Raw genomic sequence first — 13645 nt, 5'->3', positions numbered from 1 at the left:
CCACTGTGAAATGCTGTACACTTAAAGCAGTGACACTTTACTGTACAGTCAGTGTTGGGGAGAATTACTTTTTAAGTAATCTATTACAATTACAAGTTGCTTGAATAAGAGACTACCTTTTTGATTAAAAAGCAATTTGTAAAAAAATTGGTTTTGAGAGGTAATGTATTTTAAATAATACATTGTATTTAGTATGAACACATTACTTACTGTAGATCACTGTAACCTACTGTATGAGTTTTTAGGATTTGTTTCCCTCAACGTCTTGTTGGATTTGAAAAGTAGTACCTTACATTCGTGACTTGTAACTGTACATTACATTTAAAAGTAACTCTTCCCAACACAGCGTGCAGTTATTGTGGTGAGAACACTTTTAGGAGAACAGCTTGTTTCTTTTATACAATCATAGACAAAAGTATTTACACCCATAGTTTGAGAGTGTTATTTGTTTACTCATTTACTTTCACAAATACTCATCAATGGTATCTTTTTGAAGATTGTTGAACATTTATTCATGTTTTTGTGCATTTGTAGAATTCAACATGATACTGTGTTCTTGATGCAACAGTCATTTTCTCGGTTGAAAAGTAGCTTATGTCTGAATTGCATTTTACAAATATTCCTTACTTTCATTTAGTTGAAATAAGTAGGACAGAATAAGATTGAACTAATACTAACTTAAGTAGTATTATATGAGTAATATGAGTAAACATTTTTTTTTCCAGCCGTGGGCACTCAGTGCTGTAAACGTGGACTTGTGTTAGACTGAAAATGATGAAAGACATGTCGAAATAGCTCTTTAAAATAACAGAGAGATGGGGGAAATAAAAATGCCCAAAGAAATTCTGTATGGATCCCCTGCTTTTTCAGATCGTATAGCAGTTACTGTAAACATACTCTATTTAGTCAGTCTTGGCTCCTGGACAAAACAAACTTGACAGCTGTCATCCTTGAGAGTGTTAAATAACATGATGGTGATCCATGGCAGTCACACTAGCTGACTTCATAAAGTTCCAGAGTTTCACAGAGCCTGAAACGTGTGTGCATAAATGGGGAAATAAAAAATAAAGCAATGGGAGATTACGGATAATGGCTTAGATGTGGCTTTATTTATATATGGAACGAACAGATGCCAATTCCACGCTGAACCGTAAGAAAAACAGTCATTTGGCTTTGGAGCCTTCTTCTTCAGTCTTCCTCACTTCTTTTAAATATATGTCCATTTGTTACATTTTAGTTGTATTTAAAAAAAAATGAAAACGCCATTGTACATACTATTCCAGGATGGTCCATAATCCACCACATTATTCCAGAATTGCTCTCCCTTAATGCCAAACGATTTGGAGGGCTATTTGCACCTGACTAGTTTTTTAAAAGCAAACTTGAAATCCTCATTAAAGCTGGTATAGAGCAAAGGATTGATGAGTGAATTCACGTAGCCCAGCCAGGTCAGGAAGTCTGATATTTCAGCCGAAGGGTCAACGAAGCGGAGCCCAACCAACAGTTCCTTGATGAAGAAGGGCAACCAGCAGATGACGAAGGCCCCGAGTATGAGGCCCAGGATGCGGGCGGCTTTCCTCTCCCGCGACGAGGATATCTGGTTCTTCTCGCTGGTCTCGTCCATCTCGGCCACAAAGGGCGGGACGCGAATCGTAGCGTTCAGCTTATCGAACTCCATCGTGGGGTCAGACATGGAGAAGTCTGACACGCAGAATGTCTGAGTTAGCCTGCAGTGGGCAGTGGAGTTTTGACTGTCGTTGCTCCTGTTGCTCAGGTGTCGGCTGGAGCCTCGTTTCTGGTAGAGGGTTTTGGCTGCGTGGTAAATCCTGTAGTACAGAATTAAGATCAGCGTCAGTGGGATGTAAAAAGCCCCAAACGTTGAGTAAACGGTGTACAGGATGTGGTCGTGCTCAATAGTACATTGGGTGAGATTGTTGGTGCTGTAGCTGTGCCTCCAAAACAAGGGAGGCATAGAGATTAACACAGAAATGGCCCAGACCGTCATTATCATGATTGCTGCTCTTTTTGCTGTTCGTTTCTGTGCATATTCAATGGCGTTTGTGATCGCCCAGTACCTGTCTAGTGCTATCACGCACAGGTGAAGGATCGAGCAGGTGCAGCACGTCATGTCCAGGCTTAGCCAGGCCTCGCAGATTATGTAACCAAGCGACCATGTTTCCATGGTGATGTAAATAATACTCAAGGGCATCACCAAAATTGCAACCAGAAAGTCTGTCACAGCCAATGAACAAATAAGATAGTTGGCAGGCTGATGCAATTTCTTTGTTGTGCAAATGGCTACGATGACAGCGCAGTTCAACAGTGTAGTAAGGAGTGTTATGACCCCCAGGGGAAATGAAATTAGCATCTTTTCCGTAAATGATTTGTATTTTATAAGCACACTAGGTTCCGAGGTGAAGTTTGTGACATTCATTGTTCCAGAGTGCTCCAGCAGAAGTCTTTCCTTTTCCATTAAAATGTCAAACTGTTCCCCTTGATCAAAGCTGTAAATATTCGGAGTGGCATTTTCTTCTTTGTCCTCTGAATTCGGTGCTCCTGTAAAAATGTAACAAATCTTTATTATTACAATGCAACCTGCATTGATGCTTAACACCCTTGCTGATTACTAATATGATATGGCACAATACTGTGCTGAGGACCTACCATGGATCTTTATTAAAGCTTTACAAATGGCTGGCCTGTTCAATAAATGGTTATTGTACTGCACTTGTAGGTTGTTCAATTAAAAATCCCCTGGTGAATTGCTCATTTTGCTACTTTTTTTATTCATCTTTCTACATGTTTCTGTTACTTTCACCATCTATCAAGTACTTGCGATACTCGCTGGTTTTAGTTGTTATTTTCTTTTATGGCGCTCAAGATCAAACCACCAAGAAAAACACATTTATTTTTGTCCAAAATAAAAGTAATTTTGTGTTAAAGAAATTACAATGCAAATGTACGGTCTTCAAGAATCAAACTTTTGTACAGTTGCAAGGTCATGTTATGTGGTATGCTGTAATGTAACTGAACATAATTTTTACATACTGGACTGAATTAGGTCTGTACAGATAGCATTAATCTCATACCACAGGAGGTTTAAGTTTATCTATTTTGGAACTTTACCAATACTTATGCTGCTATTAAATGGCTTTCTACTTTTTTTTAGCTAGATACAATTCATATGTTACAGTCCTAATGTTTAAGGGAGATTTGGTTATGGAACATGCCCGGTTTTCAACATCTTGAGACAGAGTAAATAATTTAGCTCATTGTCATCTACTGCTGAAATGACCAAACGTTTTGTGATGTACGATACATTACTGCTGTCTCTATGTGTACATGCTTATAGAACCTTTAGTGGACATCCAAAAAGTTCAAGGCTAACTTAACTGTACTTTTTACTTTAAATACTAAATAAATATGTTATTTATTGAGGTGCTACAGGGAGTCTGCACCCCTCTCAAAGCAGTATGAGAGGGTTTGAATATTCCAAAGCAACAGTCTGTCACTGTTTTTTTTCTGTGGTTGGCAGACGTCTTACACAGTACAGACAGAGGATCTCATCCAAAGTTACTTCAGGCTCATAAGGTCTGCAAACACATGTCCCTTCTGTTCCAGTTGCAGACCTTTGTGTGTCAGACTTGAAAAGCTTCATCTAACCACATCATCCAAATCCAGGTCGCGGAGGAGCTGGAGCCTATCCCAACAAGCAACAGGAAGCGGGCGGGATACACCCTGGACAGGACAATATTCCATTGCAGGGCACACGCAGATATGTACACATTCACACCAGGGCCAGTTTTCCCAGAAGCTAGTTAAGCTACAGTACCAGTATGTCTTTGGCTTCAGGGAGGAAACTGGAGCACCTGGAAGAAAACATGGGGAGAACATACAAACTCCAAAGACATGGCACCCCAGGAATTGAACACAGGGCCCCTGTGCTGCGGGACAGCCACACCACGGAGCCCCAAGGTACAGAATTTCAAGCTATATTCGATCTGCAAACGGGAACAGGGTCAGACTCCAGAAGCACAATTTGCCACTCCAGTGCGCTACCCTCTAGGAATATGAGGGAATAAGGCGGTCTGGCTTTTAAAGACGTACCAACTCCATAATCAAATGTCTGCAAGGCTTGAATGCTGTGGCTATGATTGCAAACAAGGACCTGTGGTAATATCAACACAGAAAAAAAAATATTTAAACATTTTCGGTTTGTTCAAAAACAGTTTACCATTCATATCTCTGATCTAAAAAAAATGCCACACAAAATATGTTTTTTTTTATTCTTCAGCACAGGAGTTCAGGCCTACAGGACAGTCTAATCAATGTGCCAGCAGAGGGCACAAGTCTACCACCTGGGTGCTTCACCTGTTTCACTTGGGCTTCAGACATTTAGCCACATACCTTTCAAAAACTAGCTATTTGGATTTGTGTGAGTACATTATTTTTTACAGGTATCATTAGAGTATATCTTGTTTAATGCCTAAATAATATCATTCTTTTTGTTGTGTCTAATATGATATAATATTATACTAATATTAGTATATACCAATACTAATATAATCTCTGAACTGGCTTCATCACTCTGCTCTCCTCCCCACTGATAGCTGGTGTGTGGTGAGCGTTCTGGCGCACTATGGCTGCCGTCGCATCATCCAGGTGGGGCTGCACATTGGTGGTGGTGGGGGGGATTCCCCATTACCTGTAACGCTGTATTATTAATATGTTCAAAAAAGTTTGACAAGTTTTCTTCCAAGCGAAGCAAACCCATTTTATTTTTATCCCAAACCCCACCGGCTATATGAGAGCTGTCTTTGTGAATTGCTCCGGAAGCTGTTTTTTTTTTCTCTGATTTAACTTGCACTTTCTCCCCAGTCAGATTTTAATACCAACAGAGAAACATAGGACATAAAAAAGGCTCAAAGTCAATTCTTTGAACAGAAAGAAATGGGCTTGGAATGTTTTACATTACGTGAGCTATGAATGTTGTTGTAGTAACAGACATAACATAATAATAACACCAATAATTATTAGAAGTATTATTAATAATATTGTTATTATTACTAATTATTATTCCTCAATTTCCCTTCGGGATCAATAAAGTCTTTATCTATTATTATTACAAGTCTAGAGCCCTGGTCACTGCTCACACTGCTGCCTGCTACTGATCTCAGCTCTCAGACAACCGGTACACTCAGAAAGGCAGCGTCTACTACAATTCCTCTGCTCCACTTCTTTTAATCTACTACTCTTTTTTTCTAAGGGTCTCAAGTCACTCATTCTCTACAGCTTTTTTCCCATTCAGAGAACTCAGCTGACAAGGAGTGAATTCATTTACGAAGGTTTCTTTTCAATCGCCAATTAAAAAAAAAAACTCCTCTGGGTAATTAGGGGCCGTAATTGGCAGGCGAAGTATGAATTACTTGTCAGACATAATGAACCGTTTCAAAGTCTGTCCTTGACATCAATACATTTACAATAATCATAGGCAATCCTCTAATATTTGAGCATGAGATCTCCCCATGCCCCGAGGAAGTCCATCAAACATCTCCACCTGTCAGTCGCATGTCATTCATGTGTAGGATTATTCTGACATCCGATCTGCAGCTTTCAAACGTCCTCGCTGCCGGCTGACTTCATGAGAACACTGAGCTCATTGCCCTTCTTCCTCATAGGGGTTCTGCATGATTTATTTAAGACTTGTGGGGATTTCTTAGATGTGATCAACCTTCGAATAAAAATGATTAGAATCTTTACGATTCTAATAATATAAAATTAGTAAAGCGACTGGCTTAGGGAATAACATTAGTTTCACAAGCAAATTACATAGACATATTTTACAAGCAAATTACAAAAGCAAATTGCAATACATATTTTACAAGGAAAACACCTTTAAGGTTTACGGGCTATATTTTAGGCGCACACCCTCACTTTGAATTAAGGGAGTGAATTGTTGTTAACACTCGGTTTTTCACAACACCAGAACAGAAGACAGGAATGCTAAAAGATTTCACAAAGCTTTTTCTGCTGCAAATGTGCAAAATACAGTATGTGAAATTTGAAGTCTCTTTAGTCCAGAGGTTCTTCATCTGGAGTCCATGGATTTCTACAAAAGATGTGGTTTATCGTGTTTTCCTAACTCTGAAAAGAATGGTATGTGTTGTGATAGGTGTAAATACTGATGGCTTGTGTATCCTTCAGTCTGTTATACAGTACAGTATGTAGTCCTAACTGTGCCTTATCTCTGACTGTACTGAATCTGGAACCGTGCTGAATCTCCGTGCCGAATCTCTGACTGTACTGAATTTCTGACAGCTCAGGCAGGTTCAAAGGGTATCTGCACATTTCTGCATATTTGACAAAGATCTTAACATTTGTATTGTAAACCGTGCTTTAAAAACTCAAGGATCTCGAAGGAATCCAAGCATGCCTGAAATAATTTATAGATTTTTTAACCAAACTAGTAACTCCTCTTTAACTTTTATTTCGAATTTCTTTTAATGCTGTGGTACAATGCCGGGAGTGTGTGGGGTGGGAGGCGGAGCCCCGGATTAAGGAAGACGCGTTGCCGGGGAAACCACACCTGACGTGATTAAGTGAATGAACGGCAGGTGTAGAAGTGGTTTAAAGGGGGGAAAGATGCAGCAGGACACCGGCCTTGCTGTGGCTGCACTGGTGAGAGGACAAATGTGGAGGCTCTGCTGGGAGAGAGCTGGGCTGAAGCAGGACAGTAGTGGTATGAGACGCTACTAGCCGGGGCGATGTTAGAAGGGCGTACGGCCATGTACACTATGAGTGAGAAAAGATTTGATTAGCCGCTGTAGTAACCCCGAGAGGGGGTGGAGAAGAACGACAATCCTGGAGGGGATTGTGAGAGGAATAGCCTGCGAGGAAAAGAGTGAAAACGTCAGTCTGTGAGGAGACTGACAGAAGAAACGGAGCTTTATGGGATCATCGGAAGATTTAAAAGGGACAGCATCCTGCTGGGCGCGAGAGCAGGGCTGTCTTGTCTGCTGGATGAGTGAGTTAGTGTGTGTGGACCACAGTGGGTTGTGTGGTAGAGGGACCCTTCCCCTGGAAATACATTGGTATCGGGGAAGTGAGTGGGCTCTCTCTTGCTACACCCTCTGGGAGATGGTGCAGTGGTGGCCGGGCACAGTGAGGTGTGCTGGCAGCTGTGAGTTCACAACCTAAGGGTGTGAGACTGAGGTGCCAGAGAGGTTGTGAGTGGGTGTTAGAGAGGGACAGTGTGTTGGGGCTCGGCACGGTGTGTAGTGCCGAAGAGACTCGGTGATGTAGGTAGCGTGTATGTGTATGACCCAACCTGGTGGCGTTGAGAAGAGGGCGTCAGGGCTGGAGGTGGATGTGGGAGTCTGAGGTACTGGTTGTGTGTGAAACAGTGACCTAATGGAGTAGGAGCAGGAGGCTCCGTGTTGGGGGGGGTCTTGGAGGAGGAGGTTCCTAGCAGTGAGGACAACAGGATGAACGGCAAAAGGCCCAGAAGTAATGGAGTGCGGAGTCCTGTATCCTGTTACCCCGATGAGGGGGTCAGTGTGATCACCACTCTCGGAGGAGAGTGCATGGAAGATAAGGAACAGCAGAGTATAAAGGAGTGTGACGGGGGAGATGGAGAGCCTGTCCATGCCCAGTGCGGTGTCAACTACCCCCAGGGCACCGCAATGCCTAGACTGCTCATTAAAGTTGGATGGAGTCCAGTTTAAACAAGGTTGTGCCAATATTATAGGATTAAAAGTCAAAGAATTAAAAGTTAGCTCCTGAATATTATCATTCATAACCACAGCTGACGATTGGGGGACAATTAATTTTTCTCAAGCTGCAGAACTGTAATTCACTTGATATCCAACAGGTGTCTCTGTACAAAAAGCAGTCTGGAGCTGAGCAAGTGGTTGTAAAGAAATTAACACATTAAGCTCTGGAAGAAGTAGAGTAGGGGAAAAAAATCAAACCCCTGCCTCTTTCAGAATCATCTGCTAGGAAGCTAGCCTCGGGTAGCATGCAGAATGTTTGATCACTCTCACTGGGCCAGGATTTCACTCTCCTTGTGGAAAACAGGCGGAGTTTGGCATGTTTCTCCAGGAAACAGAGTATCCTTTGTGGAAAATGTGAGATTTTCAAGTCAAAGTCACGCACATCCCCCTAGAGGTCTTCATAATAAGCAGTGAAACCCAAGCTGAAGGTACGAGGAAATACATTTAAAACTGAAAGGGGAGGTTAGCTTCTTTACACATAGAGTTGTGGGAGTATGGAACAGAATAATTATCGGTGTTGTTCAAGCTGATACTCTGGCTTCTTTTGCAAAATGGCTGCATGAGTTCTTGGGATTAATTAGATATTGACTACCAAGTGGTCTACTGTACATGGACCAAACAGCCTCCTCTAGTTTTCTAACCTTTCTAATGTTCTTAATGTTCATAGCCGTATACTATGACTGAATAACTCGTTCCTCATTGACCAGGACAGCGTTGTTGATTATGTCAAAGGGACGATCAGAGTTGTGTTGTGAACCAAGGAAGTATCGAAAGTAAGGATACTGGCGAATAATTTATTATAGTACTGGTGTTATATGATGAACGCGATGTCTTAATTTAGCAAAGCAGCCCCCTCTTTCATTGTTGCTGCCCCCAAACTGGCTCCGCACTGGGCTGATGCACAAGAATGTTACTGCACTGAATTCAGTTTGCGTCCTTGTAAGGGAGAGGAAAGGTTTTGAAAACAACACTCCTAAGAAGTTCTCTTTTCTCTATTTTTCTACTGGAGATTTATGAAAACATAGGATATTAATGGAAACTTATGAAAACATAGGATATTAATGGAGAATGGGGCATGCTGGTGATAAGTGAGGGTCCGGGGGGAGGGGCTGTCTGTAGGTGCGGAAAGGTTAAAAATCCTCTCTTTAGAAAGCTAGCTAATATTCATTGAACAGATGATGCCACGCCAGCACTCCAAAACGAAATCATAGAATTATATATTATTTTATTTCAAAGCTTCTTTTGTACCTTTCTTTATAAAATCTACTGGCACTTTTAAAGTAAATGCACTGAGCCTCCTCCAGTATTGGTCTTAAAAGAGGCATGCAGCGTATGTGTTTGGGTTACGTGGGTTTTTTTAGTTTTTTTTTTATAAATGATTTGGACATAGAATTGAGTATTCCTGATGTAATAATGCGAGCCAAGGTGAACACCGGTAGAAGTCAATGCCCTGTTTGAGGGGGCGGACGCACCGGTGTGAGGTCAGCAAAGGAGGGAAAAACTAAAAAGAAAAGGGAAAAGAAAAATGTACCACATGGAACATTGGCATCCAGCCTGGATTGTCCCTATTTAGCGCGGTCCAGACTGCAGAAAAAGGAGAGCGAGGCCTAAAAACTCAGCCTACCCCAGATGATCCATGGCAGGACAGGAGAGGAGAAAAAGAAAACGAAGAGAAACAAAAAAAAAAAGACGGGCTTGCGCTCTTTCTTCACAATCCCCTTCGGGACTGTCACTATAATATTTTCCCCTTGCAGGGTTCCTGGACTAAGTCCTGCTAGCTGTGTTCAGTGTGTTCCTAGCCGCTCCCACAGCTGTAGCTCATCCGAAATTAACCGCCCCAGCTGTGGTTGTCAAGGTACTGCATCACCCTCAGACAAGGGCTCTGCCTCCACACTGAACACGCCCCGAGTAATGCTGCACTGGGTACAGCTTTCTGAACATCATATGTAAGCACACTACAGACAAATCACAACATTCAGTAGCACCTGTGACTTATTCGTATGATAGTCTCAGGAGTACTAGTGGAAGCCCTTTATGTTTGATTGAGCATTACAACAGAGCTTGCTTCGTGACACATTCCCTGCTGTAACTGCACAGAGCTTATACCCATCATGGAATATTCTTAAGGTCTTGTCATAAAATCACATACCGTAGCACTAAATAGCTAACAATTTTCTTGACCGAGCCACTTTACATCAGCTTTCTGCTGACTGAGAAGACGTGTAAAACATAGCAATGGGCCTTTGTCTACATTAGAATTTACCCATAATAACAGAAATCTTTGCCTATTGCTGTACAAAAAAGTAAAAGTCTGATTCTTTTCAGAATCACCAATATCAATTATACTAAAAACATACAAACTACAGTACAATTATAGTAAAATAATAATTGTCAATACCACAGTGATAGATTGGAATAGATGTGATCCTGAAGTTTCACATCCTTTAAAACTTTTGAGACACCTGGCTCCTCTTTGAGAAAAAAAAAGTATAAAAAACCGGATGAATTGCTGTGTATTTAACAAGATTTCAGGTACATTATATCCATTGCCCCCTATAAACATAAGACGGTTTATTGGCTTCTTATAGCTAAATGATCCTCCAGCTGTATCTTGAAAGAAGCCAGGATATCTGCTTTAACAACGCGGCTGGGTACTTGTTCCTTATTCCCACCATCATTTGTATTAAGAAGCATCTCTTGTTCTCAGGCTGAAGCACTTTCACGTGGTTTCTACATGTTTCCTTTAGTTTGTTCTTTACAGGTGTTCTGAAATGTCTGTGTTATGTGGACTTTGGGGACTTTCAATACTTCAGTCAGGTTCCATTGTAGTTAGTAAAACAAAAATTAAAATTTTAGCCTGACAGTACAAGAAATTCCTTTACATTTCTCTCATTTTACCGATATTTTAAGACATAATGTTGCTTTTCCTACAGGGTTTTTGATCCTTTGCCCTAAAATTAATTTTCACAGCTTGAAAACAAGAAAATGAAACTGGGACTGAAACCAGACCAACTCTGGTCTAAATGAGCCACCCTGACTTGTAACTGAAACCTCATTGGATTCCTCTACAAATCTAACCTTAATAAAGGGAGAACAGTGTTGTGCTTTTCCCTCCTGACCTAAACCTTCAGGGAAGTCAGGAGTTCAAACCCTTTTTAACCACAATGGAGAGCCAACCTGCTGTTCCCTTATAACCTTATGGGAATCTGACCTTTTTCTCTGTTCTAACTGTGACAATGAAGTTCTCTGACTCCACAACTACCTAGACCTCTTTTCTTTTCTTCTTTTTTTACAGAGATGTCCAATTAAACTCACACACTTGCAGTCTTATGCGTATACCTAAGCATATTTTCTCTCTTAGACTGGTCTCTAAACCGCACACCTGCACCTCAAACTAAGAGAAGTACAAAGATACAGCTTTTCATTTACAATGCATATACTGGACATCCATCTTCTAACAGCTTTATTGAGTTCAGGGTTACCTGGCTGCCAGAGTCTATCCCAGCAAGCAACGGGTGCAAGGAGGGATACACTGTGGTGAATTTTTGTCTTACCTTTAGGCCTGAAGCAAGTTTTCCTCTGAGACTTGCCAGTACTTTGCTCCATCCATTCCCATCAGTCTTGACAAGCTTTCTAGTACCTGCTGATGAGAAGCAGAAGAAGCAGAATTATAATATAATGCTAGCACTGCCTGACAGTGTGGGTGGTGCATCAGATGTAGCGTGTTGCATTTATCTTGCCTTGCTCCTGTCTTGCCTTGTCCATGCATCCATGTTCTAACAGCTTTATCCAATACAGGGTCGGGAAGGAGCCGGAGCCGATTCCGGCTAGCAACAGGCACAAGGCGGGATAAACTCTGAAAGGGTAGAGTCCACGGCAGTCCATCACAGGGCAGAAAACACAGACACACCCCGACTGTCCTAGGAGTCAATTAGCCTTACAGTATGTCTTTGGACTGCAGGGGGAAACCGGAGGAGGTTGAGAAAACCCACACAAACGTGGGGAGAACATGCAGGATCAACTCATCGCAGGCAGCACCCCGGAATTGAATCTGGGGCTCTGGTGCTCCAAGGCAGCAATGCTCCCACTGCATCCACGTGTCTAGTCTGACCACAAAACCCCTTTGCCACGTGTTTGTAGTATCACGTAGGTGCTTTGGTGCAGATCTCATCCGGAATCTGAATTTTTTGTTTTGTTCTTCGGCTCTGAACAAGCCATCTTTTTCGGAGTGACTCATGGCCATATCACCTCATGTCAGCCACTGAAACCTGAACCTCTCTCAAAGTTGTAAATGCTCCCACAGTGGCATCCTTACTTTGTTTCCCTTTTACCCAGCTGAAGCCGGTCTGGGTATTTTCTCTTTCTTAATGCTGTTAAAATTCAGTTAAATAACCATCTCATTGCAATTATCCCCTTGGAACCCCTTCAGTCTGGTTTAAGACAACTACACAGTACAATAATTGCCCTGTTTAAAGTCATGAATGATCTTATGGTTTCTGATTCTGGTTCTCTTTCCATCCTTATTCTCCTTGGTGCCACTTTTGACACTGTTAACCACGCTATCTTACTGTCTCATCTTGGGACTGTGTTTGGAGTCTCTGACATTTCTCTTACATGGTTCAAGTCTGATGTTACTGATTGCTGACATTTTGTCGCTCTTGGCAGTTTCAGTTCTAATGCTGGACATGTTCCCACTTGGTCAACTATTAAGATCACATGGTCTAAAGGATCTTGTCTACGCTGGTGATATTCAAATCTGTGTCCACGTTAAACCCGACACTGGCTCTGCTCTGTCTGATTACACCTTTGGCATAAAAACATGGATGACTCAAAACTTCCTTCACTTAAACAGCGACAAGACTGAAGTCATGCTTCTTGGCATCCCCCATCAACTATGCAAAACCAATGCAGTAGATGATACCGTACTTGAATTTCAGTCCAAATGGAAGAACTTGGGGCTTTTGGGAAGAACTTCTGGCCTGACGTTTGACCCACACGTGCAACATCCTGTATTCTTCCATGTTCCATGCAAAAGTGTTGTTGCTAACTGTTGCTGAAACAACACTTTTGTCTTCTCTCGAATTGATTACAGTAATGCCATACTCGCTGTGGTATCTAAATCCACATTGAATAAACTACAGCATGTCCAGAATTCAGCCACCAGCATCCTGACCAGGTCTAGTTCAAGAATTACATTACTTCTACCCTGGAGTGCTTGCTCTGGTTTCGTGTTGTCTTCAAAATCCTCATGCTCACCTATAAGGCTCTGCATGTCAGTACCCATCGCCCTACTCCTCACCTTGCAACCTGCGTTCTTCTAATTCTGATCTCCAGTCTGTCCCCCAAGCCCATCTACACTTTATAGGCCTTCTCCTGTTATACCCCCAAAATCTGTATGTGTATCCCTGAGGATATCTGTCACGACCACAAGTCATTGGAGATCTACCCGCAAACGAGTTAACTGGTTTCAGCGGCTCACTAATTACAACAAGTGTAATTAGCTATGCACGTGTTAGCTAATCACCTCCTGCTGTCGCGTCATACTTAAACCCTCATTCCTCTCTGCTCTACGCTCGGTATTAGTTCCTCATCTCGAGAGCTCCTACCTCGCCCTTTTTCTAAAACTTCTCTAGAACGACTTCTTTGGATATGGACTTGGTTTCTCATTCTTTGACCACGATCTCGCCTGACGATTCGGAGAATCCTCCAGTGCTCTTACCGACTGCCTCGACTCTCTCTCTGTCTCTCTCGCTCATCTGTACAGGACCTTTTAACATTCTGGCATGGATTTGCAACAATATCAGATAGCCACTTTCCCTGAGCTCTTTCAAATCAAGACTCAAAAGCTTCTTCTTTAGGAACGGTTTTATCAA

The 13645-nt window shown here is 41.9% G+C and overlaps 1 protein-coding gene across 2 annotated transcripts in view; it reads right to left on the bottom strand.

Annotated features, from left to right (window-relative positions):
- Positions 1 to 1087: 1087 nt before the first annotated feature.
- htr1e (5-hydroxytryptamine receptor 1E) overlaps positions 1088 to 13645 on the bottom strand; it is a 30318-nt gene continuing 17760 nt past the window's right edge. Inside the window, exons 2-4 of one of the 2 annotated variants that reach the window (XM_088626726.1) lie at positions 11327 to 11415; positions 2076 to 2556; positions 1088 to 1826 (exon numbers count right to left, since the gene is read on the bottom strand). In XM_088626726.1, coding sequence (XP_088482852.1) covers positions 1349 to 1826; positions 2076 to 2556; positions 11327 to 11378 — 1011 coding nt within the window. In that variant the 5' untranslated portion in view covers positions 11379 to 11415 and the 3' untranslated portion in view covers positions 1088 to 1348. Of the gene's footprint in view, positions 2557 to 11326; positions 11416 to 13645 lie in introns of both variants that reach the window. The other variant, XM_088626725.1, reaches the window with a different exon arrangement.

Source organism: Lepisosteus platostomus, chromosome 3 (assembly GCF_059453375.1).
Source record: "Lepisosteus platostomus isolate fLepPlt1 chromosome 3, fLepPlt1.hap1, whole genome shotgun sequence".
NCBI lineage: Eukaryota > Metazoa > Chordata > Actinopteri > Semionotiformes > Lepisosteidae > Lepisosteus > Lepisosteus platostomus.
Note: the sequence above shows the minus strand (reverse complement) of the source record. Positions and strands in the feature narration are given on the sequence as shown.